Here is an 11690-nt window from a genome sequence, read left to right as displayed (position 1 = left end):
AATACGCGAACACCTTCAAGACTTCAATATCATATTTAATTAGTAATTACCATATTTTCAAGCTTGTTAAGTTTGATGGCCCCATTCAGTCGTTTCCTTTTCTTCAATTCTATTAGTAGATGATGATAGCTGAGGGAAACACGAGTGCATAACTGCATAAGCACTAGTGGTTTAAATGTCAAATTTAAGTTGTTCTAAATAATATCGTGAAGGAATCATTGATTTATTCATACTCTAGGAATATAAAACATTAGTCATCGCTACGAATTTATCAATGTTTTATTTATACTCTAGGAATATAAGAACAACAAACCTAGATTACGATGCCATTTGGGATTTGCTAGCTTCCCCTCAATTACCAATATATTCCTAATTTTATCACAATAAATAATTCCATATTGAAGTAACCAGGGTTGTTTAGAATCTTCATCTTATCTTGTCCTATTGTTGTTTCTGTTCTCTCTGTCTTTTTACCGGTTCACATGGTATCTCAACTCTTATCCTAATTGTTAAATAAATATTCTTGTTTGTCAATGGTAAAAGTTTTTGGATTTGTGCATTGAGCAGCACAAGTACGCGATTACAATAAGTCATCAGGGATCATTATATAAATGAAGTTACCGTTAACTCTGAATTATTTATTCCACTTTCTTTTGGGGCACCCACACTGTTAACGGAAATGAGGTTGAAGTAGTTGGGAAAAACAACCTTTATTCATTCATTTTTCTTACTAGATATAGTTTTTTAACGAATTACAATAACTACCCTAATTTCTTAATCCATTATTGTTGGTTCATACATGGCAGACGTTGGGTCCATAACATAAATCTTATTAGCTACTAAAAGCAAAGGAAATCTGATACTTGGCGTCATGGGAGATTCATTATATCATACATATTAATTAATTGTACTAGAAGTAGTAGTAGTAGTAGTAGTATTTTTCATTTCTTGTTATGTTCATCATGATTCACGACTATAATAATTTAGGGAGCATGTAGTGGAAAAACGTTATATAGATTGGTCCTTCCCTTTGATGCGATTGGTAGTTACAAGGCTTCCATTTTGCTCTTGGCATTTATTTACTCTGATTCTGTATTGCTCCAACGAATATAACAGGTCTTGTTTTGTAAGCTATAGAGAATCCGCATATGTTGACAACCATGTCCACTGATCGTCAGAGAAAACCACCACACATCTGATACGTTCTCCCCTTTTCTCAGCCTTTTTTTGTGGTCCCTCCCTCAATCCCTTGTTCAATTTTTTTTTGTCTTGAATTTGTTTTATCTATGAACAAAACTAGAAGTAACTTTACTACTTGGGGCCATTTTTTGTCAAAAGCCCAATATAAACAACTGTATGCCGTGTTGGGCCCATATTTGAAAGACGCGGGAATTCTTTTGTTTTTTTTCCATCTTTCTTTGTGGGTAAGTAACTGCCAATGTAACCGTCACACATGGCAGACATCTCCACCTCCACGGTTGTAACACGCCTGCTCCACCGCGCTCCTTGCCACGTGTCCCTTTACAACATGTCGGTTTATCCATCAATGCTACGCTATATAAGAACGCTCTCTTAACTTACCGTCTTCATCATCGCATTGATTATACTCCAATCACAACCATGTCGTCGTCACAGCAACCATTCGAGCATGTTTTTGTTACAGTTCCCGGCGTCTTCCTCCACCTCATAGAGAATGACTCCAGCGTCGAACTCGCTTCCGGAGACCTTACCATAACCACCATAAACGAAGGTGAAAACGTCGTTGCCGTTATCGCTGGCATCGGCGACCAAGTCCGGTGGCCGTTGACCAAAGATGTTTCCGCTGTGAAACTCGACGAGTCCCACTACTTCTTCACGCTTCGCGTTCCCAATAATACTCAGAAAGAAGGAGAGGGAGATTACGATGTGTTGAGCTATGGTTTGACCGTGGCTTCAAAGGGTCAAGAGGGTGTGCTGAAGGAACTCGATGAGGTTCTGGAAAGGTATAGTATTCTTTCAGTGGAGAAGGTAGAGAGCGTGCAAGGATGGGAGGTGGTGGTTCCGAGGGAGACCTCGCCGGAGGACATGAAGGTTTCCGGCGAGAAGAAGGAGTTAGTGGAGGAGAGCTCTGCAGCTTACTGGACCACGGTGGCACCCAACGTGGAAGACTACAGTAGCCGGTTCGCTCGGTGGATAGCCGCTGGTTCAGGGCAGGTTGTGAGGGGGATTCTTTGGTGTGGGGATGTTACTGTTGAGAGGTTGAAGTCCGGCAATGACTTCTTCAAGAGGAGGATGCAACCTGCTTCTTCCCAATCTCAGATTAGTCCTCGAGCAATGGAGAGCCTGAAAAGGTTTCTCTTCCTTCCAAGAAATTAAACTATTCTATTATATTCTATTAAATTCTTTTCAGTTTTATGAATATTTATTTGCATATGGACAGGGTTAAAAGGTTGACAAAGATGTCAGAGAAGGTGGCCACCGGTATCCTTTCTGGGGTGGTGAAGGTGTCTGGGTTCTTCACAAGTTCTGTAGTGAATTCTAAAGCAGGGAAAAAATTCTTTAGCTTTCTGCCAGGGGAAATTGTTCTTGCTACTATGGATGGATTCAGTGAGTTACTTGATGACTTTACACATCTTTGATTATCATTATATGAGTTAGGTTTTGAAATGTTGAGTTTGTGTGATTGCAGATAAGGTGTGCGATGCTGTAGAAGTAGCTGGAAGGAATGTAATGTCTACTTCATCTGTTGTCACCACAGAACTTGTTTCCCATAAGTAAGTTCCGTTCTCCAACCAAGTGTGTGTTAGTTAAATGTCCGATGATGTTGTAGTAATATTGACTTTGACTCTATCTTGTAGATATGGAGAGGAAGCAGGGAAGGTGACAAATGAAGGGCTTGGTGCAGCAGGGCATGCAATGGGGACAGCATGGACTGTATTCAAGATTAGGAAAGCACTCAATCCAAAGAGTGTCATGAAGCCTACTACGCTAGCCAAAGCTGCTGCCAAAGCAAATTCTGCTCAACTCAAAGCAAACCAGTAGTTAAATGCTGCAAAATTTTGATATCTAGCATAGTAAAGGGATACATAGTTGTTTTGCTATTCCAGTTTGTTTGTTTAATGCTCAATTCATCTCTCCAATATTTTTCAACGTGTCTAGGATTTTAGTATTGAATGATATAGATAGATGTTCTGTAAAATGAATTGTTTTCATTTCATTTATTGTGATCCATAATGTCTTGTAGGAGAAGTTAAAATCTAATAATGAAGGGGAAAAAGAAGGGTGGTAGATGAGATGAACAAAATGGCCAAAAAAGGTTACATTAACACATTTATACAAGATTATTCATGGTAACTTCAAAAATAAAAAGTGATAATAGCTAACATATAACATGAGATAATAACAATTTCTTGTTATATTTATAGTTTTCTTTATCATGATCATCACCTGCTGTTCTTTTGAGTACTAAGCAGGTTACAAGCACATGAATGAACATGATTAATAACTAGTTTTAAATGGCTTATATAGTCTCGAGATCCAAAACTACCCTATCCATTGAACCTACAGCAGCTACAACTGAAACAAGAACTCAAGTGAAACCGAGTAACTGAAGTCCAAGCCATCGATTACTCCATCTAAGAATCTTCCTCTTTTAAATGTACATGTCTATTGGGAAGTAAACCGTTAAGGGCCAGAAACCAAGTGCTCCAAGTACATCGTTGTAGAAAGACATGAGCATGGCTGTGATGGTTGTTGACAATACAAAAACAACTGTCCTCCATACTAACCGGAATAAGTTCAGTTGGTATACAAGGAAGAGCAATTTTATATTCTGTGGTCGCAAAACCATCCTTTGCCCATTTTCTTGCACACCATTAACGAAAGGATGGTTTAGAATAAATTTATCCATCTACTTTTATATATTAAGAATAGATAAATTTAATTATTTAGTAATTTTTTAATTTTTTTTATGAAAGTAGGGTTATATTATTATCAAAATTCAGGTAATTCATACAAATTAGTTGAGGATCAATATTATACCAATGTCATAAAGTGAATTAGCTTGCATGCAAGTTTTAAAATAAATCTATGCAAATCAAAACAATTAAACTCGATTTACACATTTTTAATATAAATCAAATCCATTACATTATAATGTACATGATAAATCGAATCAACTCTTTGATTAAATATTTCTGCAGCATATATATGTAAATCAAATCTAGTTGATTCGATTTATTACTTGTATAGATTATTGACATTTTTTTAATTTAAAACATAAATATCAATAAAAAAATAAAAATAGATTTTCTTAAAATAATAATGTTTGGAGTCGAAATATATATTTTATTGTCTTAAGTGAAAATGGAGAAGGAGCTGGTTTGTCGTTTGTGTCTTTACTCATTCCCATTCCTCTCTTTCACATTCATTAATGTCATCGTCACAGAAACCATTCGACCATGTTCTTGTTACAATTCCCGGCGTCTTCCTCCACCTCATACAGAATGACTCTAGCCTCCAACTTGCTTCCGGCGATCTCACCATAACCACCATAAACGAAGCTGAAAGCGTTGTCGCCGTCATCGCTCGCGTCGGCGACCAAGTTCAGTGGCCGTTGACGAAGGATGTTTCCGCTGTAAAACTCGACGAGTCCCACTACTTCTTCACGCTTCGCGTTCCCAATAATAATCAGAAACAAGGAGAGGAAGATTACGATGTGTTGAGCTATGGTTTGACCGTGGCTTCAAAAGGTCAAGAGGGTGTCCTGAAGGAACTCGATGAGGCTCTGGAAAGGTATAGTATTCTTTCAGTGGAGAAGTTGGAGAATGTGCTAGGATGGGAGGTGGTGGCGCCGAGGGAGACCTCGCCGGAGGAGATGAAGATTTCCGGCGAGAAGAGGGAGTTGGTGGAGGAGAGCTCTGCAGCTTACTGGACCACGGTGGCACCCAACGTGGAGGACTACAGTAGCCGTTTCGCTCGGTGGATAGCCACTGGTTCGGGGCAGGTTGTGAGGGGGATTCTTTGGTGTGGGGATGTTACTGTTGAGAGGTTGAAGTCCGGCAATGACTTCTTCAAGAGGAGGATGCAACCTGCTTCTTCTCAATCTCAGATTAGTCCTCGAGCAATGGAGAGCGTGAAAAAGTTTCTCTTCCTTCCAAGAAATTAACCAATTCTATTATATTCATTTCTGTTATGTTTTCAGTTTTATAAGGTAGTGTAATATTTAATTGGATTTGGACAGGGTTAAGAGGTTGACGGAGATGTCAAAGAAAGTGGCCACAGGGTCCTATCTGGAGTGGTGAAGGTGCCTGGGTTCTTCACAAGTTCTGCAGTGAGTTCTAAAGCAGGGAAAAAATTCTTCAGCTTTCTTCCGGGGGAAGTTGTTTTTGCTTCCATGGATGGTTTCAGTGAGTTACTTGATTACTTTACATATCTGCATGCACAATGCATAGAAGCAAAGGAATTGGATTTTGGATATTGTGTGTTTGTGTGATTGCAGATAAGGTGTGTGATGCTGTGGAAGTAGCTGGAAGGAATGTAATGTCTACTTCATCTGTTGTCACCACAGAACTTGTTTCCCATAAGTTCCGTTCTCCAACCAAGTGTTTGTTAATTGTCAATTATATGTCCTATGATGTAGTAGTACTATTGACTTTGACTCTATTTTGTAGATATGGAGAGGAAGCAGGTAAGGTGATAAATGAAGGGCTTGATGCAGCTGGGCATGCAATGGGGACAGCATGGACTGTATTCAAGATTTGGAAAGAACTCAGATCAAAGATATAGTATTGAATGATAGGACTGTATTCAAGTTCAGGTAATGCTCAACGCGTCTAGAATTTTAGTGTTGAATGATATAAATAGATGTTCTGGAAAATGAATTGTGATTCGTTTAATTGTTGCAATGACATTATTTGATCCATAATGTCTTATAGCAGAAGTTAAAATCTAATAATGAAGAAAAAGGTAGTAGGTAAGTAGCAACCTTGAGGAGATGAAAAAAATGGCCAAAAAAGGTTACCCTTGTATACAACATTATTCATGGTAACTTCAAAAAAGTGATAATAACTCACATACAACTTGAGATAATAACAATTACTTGGTATGTGTAGTTTTCTTTATCATCATCATCATCACCTGCTGTTCTTAACTTTTGAGTACTAAGCAGGTTATAAGCACAAGATTTAACAAGCTTAATAACTAGTTTTAAATGGCTTATAAGTCTTGAGATCCAACACTACCCCAGCCATTGAACCTACAGCAGCTACAACTGAAACAATAAGGCAAGTGAAACTGAGTAACTGAAGTCCAAGCCATCGATTACTCCATCTAGGAATCTTCCTCTGTGAAATGTACATGTCTATTGGGAAGTAAACCGTTAAGGGCCAGAAACCAAATGCTCCAAGTATTCCAACTACATCGTTGAAGAAAGGCACGAGCATGGCTATGATGGTTGTTGACAACACAAAACCGGTCCTCCATACTAACCGGAACAAGTTCAGTTGGTATACTCCAAGAAAGGGAACAACAATTTTATATTCTGAGGTCACAAAACCATTCTTTGCCCATTTTCTTGCACACCATTTCTCAACAAATGCAAATAAAGGCTGGCAAAATACCTGCATATTCTTCAAGTTTATTGAAAGAACAAACAAAAATGGATCAAAATTGATATAATATATGATAAGAGTAATCAGTAATACCTGATATGCACCAACAAGATGCACAACAATTGCAAAGTTGGCAATGTCAAGAAGCCAGTAAGGATTATAGAATCCAAAACCAGTTAAGAGGTTTCCAGGTGCATTGTCTCCAAAGGCTGCATATCCCATGCATCCACAGAGCAGATAGAAAACGGTGGTGACTGCCACGCTGAGCACAGTGGCCTTCCTCATGGTCTTGTACTCTGCAGGGGGAGATTTTATGGTGTCCTGAATTTCAATGAGGATAATGGAGAAGGAGTATGCAAAGGCCATTGCTCCCAGAGCTTGCATACTTCTCCATATCTTCTGTGTCTCTGACTGTTCCAGCTTGTGTCACTGTTCCAATGCTTATTCCTGTTAGGCTTCCTTTGAAGCTTCTGTTTTCTGCTACTTTTCCAATGCCAAGGCTCAATCCAACTGATGAATATGTAAAGGACATGATTGCTGCAACTATGGACAGCCACCATACTTGATCAAAGTCAGGTATTTGAGAGAATATCACCTCTGCTGTACCAAATGTTATCATGTACCCATTGCTTGACATGTGGCATGGATCTTCTCCATGGCTCTTATGATAGCAGTTTGACCTTTTTATTGCCCTATATATATATAAGAACAAAATTCATTCACATTAATGAGTAAAACATATAGAATTAAGGAAAGTTTTCAATTGTAACAGATATTTTGGTAATTTTAGTCATTAGTCCCGAATACTGATATTTTTAGTATACTTGAATCATTTAACATGCTATTATTACTCACATCATACTGACAGAGGCAGCAATAGTATACCCAATTGCAATTCCAAAGAGATTGAAATATTGGATTAGGCCACATATCTTGACCTTTCTACCCCCCAAGATGTTCTTGACTGCTTCCATGTAGGTGTAATTTCTGTGTCCAGTGACAAAATCAGTGGTTATGTAACAAAGTGTAAGTAGGTTGGAAGTATAGAGGTTGACCAATGCAAAGAGAAGCATGACAAGTGGTCCTGCAATCCAACCAAGTTGAGCCACTGACCATGCTAGTGAGAGCACTCCTGACCCTATCACTGCAGTTATGATATGAGCACTTGCTGTCCAAAATGTCCCTACAATAATAAAGTAAAATAAATGTCATCAGCTTTGAATGTTGCAGGTCATATGCAAGTATGTTATAAAACATTCTAAAGTGTTAAAATAACCTGTTCTTTTGGAGCGACCATCATCATCGAAGCACTTAGAATAATTGGAGAGAATGTTAATTGGTTTTTCAGCTTCCGTTGGCTTTTTTGGGTGCACTTCTACTTGTAAGTAATGCTTCACATCATGCCTCTCTTCTATCTGTTATATACAAACAAGTAACAAACATTAGTATAACCCAACGTCATGATTAAACTAAGGACAATGATAGAGTGAATATTTGTTAACTTGGTCTTACAATTCCTTGGTGAATTCTGCTAGGAAGTGTTCTACTTCTTGACAACATGGTTAATTATTGATTAGAAGAAAGTGGATAAAATGTGAGGGATACTTTTATAAAGAAAATAGATGGGGTTTTATAGGCAAATGCGTTGAAACTGTATTACTGTATAGTAAGGTGTGATGTGAAACACTTTACATTATGTGCAATTGTGCACTTTCCTTCTATGTAACACGTTTCATTGTTAGGTAGAACATTATAATCATTCCAAAATATGAATTATTACTCCCTTATGGGAAAGATTAGCTTTTACTTTTTAGCTTCCAATCAATGCCAATTTGGACCATGTTTCATTTGAGGATTACAAGCTGCCAAGGATTGCATCTGTGCATGGGTCCATGAAAAATGCCACCTACATGAACAATTACTTTATTAATATCTACAGACATATTAGGATATTTTATTTTCTTTATCTATTTTCTGAGATATATTTATAGATTTAAATAAGTATAACTATTGTACATACCCGGCCCAACACTAAGGCTCAGGTCCAAATAAGATAAAAAGGCCCAATTCAAAGATTGGTCTTCGCTACTCACTGACCTCCTCAGAAGAGGTCGGATACGACACAGACTCCACCCCAAAGAAGTCGGGATAGCAGATTAGCTGACAGATAACACTTATTCAAATAAGTAACTGCCCCTAAAATCTCTCAACACACTTCCAGGAGGCATATCTCAAATTCCCTAAGATAAAGGGATGGTTATCCACCTCAAAAGGTGGCACTACTCCAACGGTGGTTATTGGTTCACCGCTATAAATATCCTGACACCCCTCAGGTATCTCTAAGTTCCAATATCTCTAAACCTGCTTAACCACATGCTAACTTAGGCATCAGAGTGTCTTTGCAGGTACCACCCCCATTCTTTCACCTACACAACTCGGACGGCGGCTCCCAGACGCATAGCAAGTCGGAGACCACCCTCCTCTAGCGCTTGGGCCTCACAAACAAGCCCAACCACCATCCGGTTCTAGGTAAGCCCCGAAACATTGGCGCCGTTGTCGGGGACTTGGAGCTCAACCCTTGATAATGGCGGATGATCAACAAGATGGTCAGACAAACACTCGACGTGAATAAGATGCAAGCATGTTAAGAATAAACTGTAATAAGTATCTATGGATACCAGAAATCCCGTAAAAACTTCTCCCAATGGACAGAGGATATCAAATAGGGATGATGATTCTACTTCTACAGGATGGACAACGACATTTGTGCTGAATTACAATCTCAGAAAAAATCATGATACCCACTCATGGTAATGGAGCAGTTGCATCTTCCAAATACACAGGTTTTTAAATAAATAAAATGTCTCATATTGGTCAGTAATGGAAGAAAGAATGGAAAACATTGTTGATAAAAACAATGAAACATTTCTTTTCAACTTATGTCAAAAAATGCAGCATCAGCCAATTTGAATGCAACCCAATCCGACAATAGATTGATGAATCCTGTTTTTTATTCATTAGATTCACAATTTCACATATCAATTACAACAGAGCAGTGAATAATACGAAAAATTCACATGGCACATCTTTTGTTGGTTGCTCACAAATTACATCACTGCCAATGAATATGGAAAGAAATAATCCTGTGGTAGAATTTGATGTTGTTTACACACCAATAAAGATGGACGTGGAAGAAAATGCCACAAACAAAAGAGAAGAAAGCACCGTCCCAAGGCCATTGTAGAAAGCAAACCAAGACGAACTCGAAAGCCAATTGAATAAAAGAATTTTCAATTTAGAAAATTCAATTGGCAAAAGAAGTTACGTGAAAAAAAAAAAGAGAATAAACAAAAGTCCTACTACTCCAGTAGAAGAAGTAATTAGTCTGATTAAAGACTTAATAGCAGAATCTATAAAAAAAATGGAAGACTTAGTCTTCATTGGAGGGGACAATCCTTTCTCTAAAGAGGTCATGCGTGCAAAAGTTTCAAGAAATTTTCAACGTAGATTCCTATGATGGACCTACTGATCCATATAGCCATCTCAACAATTTCAAAAGAAGTCTCCTGATCGAAAAATACAGTACAAATTCTGACCTCTTTTAGAGCTCACAGAGAAAAATTCGACTTCCTTTAGAGTTCACAGAGAGAAAAATTCGACTTCTTTTAGAGCTCACAGAGAAGTCTGACCTCTTTTAAGGTTAGACTCTACAATGAGGTCTAAAACCTCATTGCTCACAAAGAAGAATCCGACCTCTTTAGAGCCGACAAGGGAAAAATCCGACCTCTTTCATGATCAACTCTACAATGAGGTTGAAAACCTCAAAGATTATCAAAAAGAAATTTCGACTTCTTTTAAAGATCAGAGTCTCCAATGAGGTCGAAAACCTCTAAACTTAGAAAGAAAACCAGACCTCTTTCCAAGCTTAAAAAGAAAAATCCGACCTCTTCTAAGGATCCAAGCTTATGAAGATAATTTGACCTCTTCTAAGGATTCAAGTCTACAAATGAAAATCCGACTTCTTTTAGAGCTTACGAAGAAAATCCGACCTCTTTTAAAGGTCAGACTACAATGAGGTTTAAAATCTCTGAACTTGTAAAGAAAAATCTGATCTCTTTAAGAGCTCACAAAGAAAAATTCAACCTCTTTTAAAGGTCAAACTTTACAACAAGGTTGGATAAGCTTAGAACTTACAAAGAAAAGTCCGACCTCTTTCTCGAGGTATGACTTCAAGAGCCAGATCCCAAGCATAAATGGCCATAAAGAAGTCATACGAAGAAATTTCTCAACTGGCAACCTTGTCTTGATCCAAAATGACATCAGGCTAAAGTCGGACGAAGAAAAGCCAACATAAAAATGAAAAGATCCCAACAAAGTCACTTAAGACTTGGAAAAGAACTACTACAACATACTCGACTTATTCGAAAATAATCTGCTTAGATTGTGCCATGTCTACAACAAAAAGGATACTACAACCAGAAAGCACACCTTACTTCCTAATGCACGCTTTTTCTTACTTAGAAGTAACAAGATTTCAAGTGGTGTAAGAAGTTATAAATACAAATCGTGGTCTGACCTCATTAAGCCACTTGTACTAAAACAAGCTGGCAAGGGGCAAACCTAAAATGAATCGCAAAAATAACTTGAGGACAGCGTGATGATAATCAAACATCAACACGAAGAGAATGCAAACCCGACCTCACAACAATTTGTTTAAAACAAGTTGAAAAAGGATGGTGGTTTGTAAGAAGGCCTCTTAAAGCCAAGAGATAAGTATTCGACCTTACTAGGTTGACACAACAAGTATAAAACAAGTTATCCGACCTCCCAGAAAGAGAGTCCAAAATAACTTGTAAAAATCACATAGCAACAAATAGTAAGATTCAAGAATGGCATGACTGAATGCTCGAGTCCAAATTTTATGAAGCTCGATCTCGAGTAGGGGCACTGGCTTATTATGAAAGCTAAGTCCAAAATTATTAAAAACCAAAGACAACATTCTACAGTGATATCAGAGCACAAAAAAAGAACTCGACCTCCTTCCAGAAATCTGAGAACAAACTCAGATAAGAAAAGAGGCTTTGAGAAATTCTATAATGA

General features: G+C 38.0%; 2 protein-coding genes and 1 pseudogene across 2 annotated transcripts; 2 read left to right on the top strand and 1 right to left on the bottom strand.

Moving 5' to 3' along the window:
- Positions 1429 to 3228, top strand: LOC107628770 (protein EARLY-RESPONSIVE TO DEHYDRATION 7, chloroplastic). The gene is made up of 4 exons (XM_016331369.2): positions 1429 to 2330; positions 2420 to 2586; positions 2669 to 2753; positions 2838 to 3228. The coding sequence occupies exons 1-4, from the start codon at positions 1621 to 1623 to the stop codon at positions 3019 to 3021; spliced, it is 1146 nt and encodes a 381-aa protein (XP_016186855.1). The 5' UTR covers positions 1429 to 1620; the 3' UTR covers positions 3022 to 3228.
- Positions 4372 to 6662, top strand: LOC107628771 (annotated as a pseudogene).
- On the bottom strand, positions 6174 to 8484 carry LOC107628769 (amino acid permease 4-like). Its single transcript, XM_016331368.2, is given in 6 exon segments — positions 6174 to 6599; positions 6684 to 6999; positions 7001 to 7282; positions 7446 to 7773; positions 7867 to 8005; positions 8103 to 8484. Coding segments are annotated over 6 exon segments (1539 nt in total). The 5' UTR covers positions 8151 to 8484.

The sequence above is a fragment of the Arachis ipaensis genome, chromosome B03 (assembly GCF_000816755.2).
Source record: "Arachis ipaensis cultivar K30076 chromosome B03, Araip1.1, whole genome shotgun sequence".
Taxonomy (NCBI): Eukaryota; Viridiplantae; Streptophyta; class Magnoliopsida; order Fabales; family Fabaceae; genus Arachis; species Arachis ipaensis.
The sequence above is the reverse complement of the archived record's forward strand: the minus strand, read 5'-3'. Positions and strand labels throughout refer to the sequence as shown.

What these genes read in the sequence shown, in the direction of transcription:
- LOC107628770 (XM_016331369.2), top strand. Translation starts at nt 1,621, where the DNA reads ATGTCGTCGTCACAGCAACCATTCGAGCATGTTTTTGTTACAGTTCCC. An exon ending in GCAATGGAGAGCCTGAAAAG is followed by an intron (nt 2,331 to 2,419) that starts GTTTCTCTTCCT and finishes GCATATGGACAG; the next exon opens with GGTTAAAAGGTTGACAAAGA. An exon ending in TGCTACTATGGATGGATTCA is followed by an intron (nt 2,587 to 2,668) that starts GTGAGTTACTTG and finishes GTGTGATTGCAG; the next exon opens with ATAAGGTGTGCGATGCTGTA.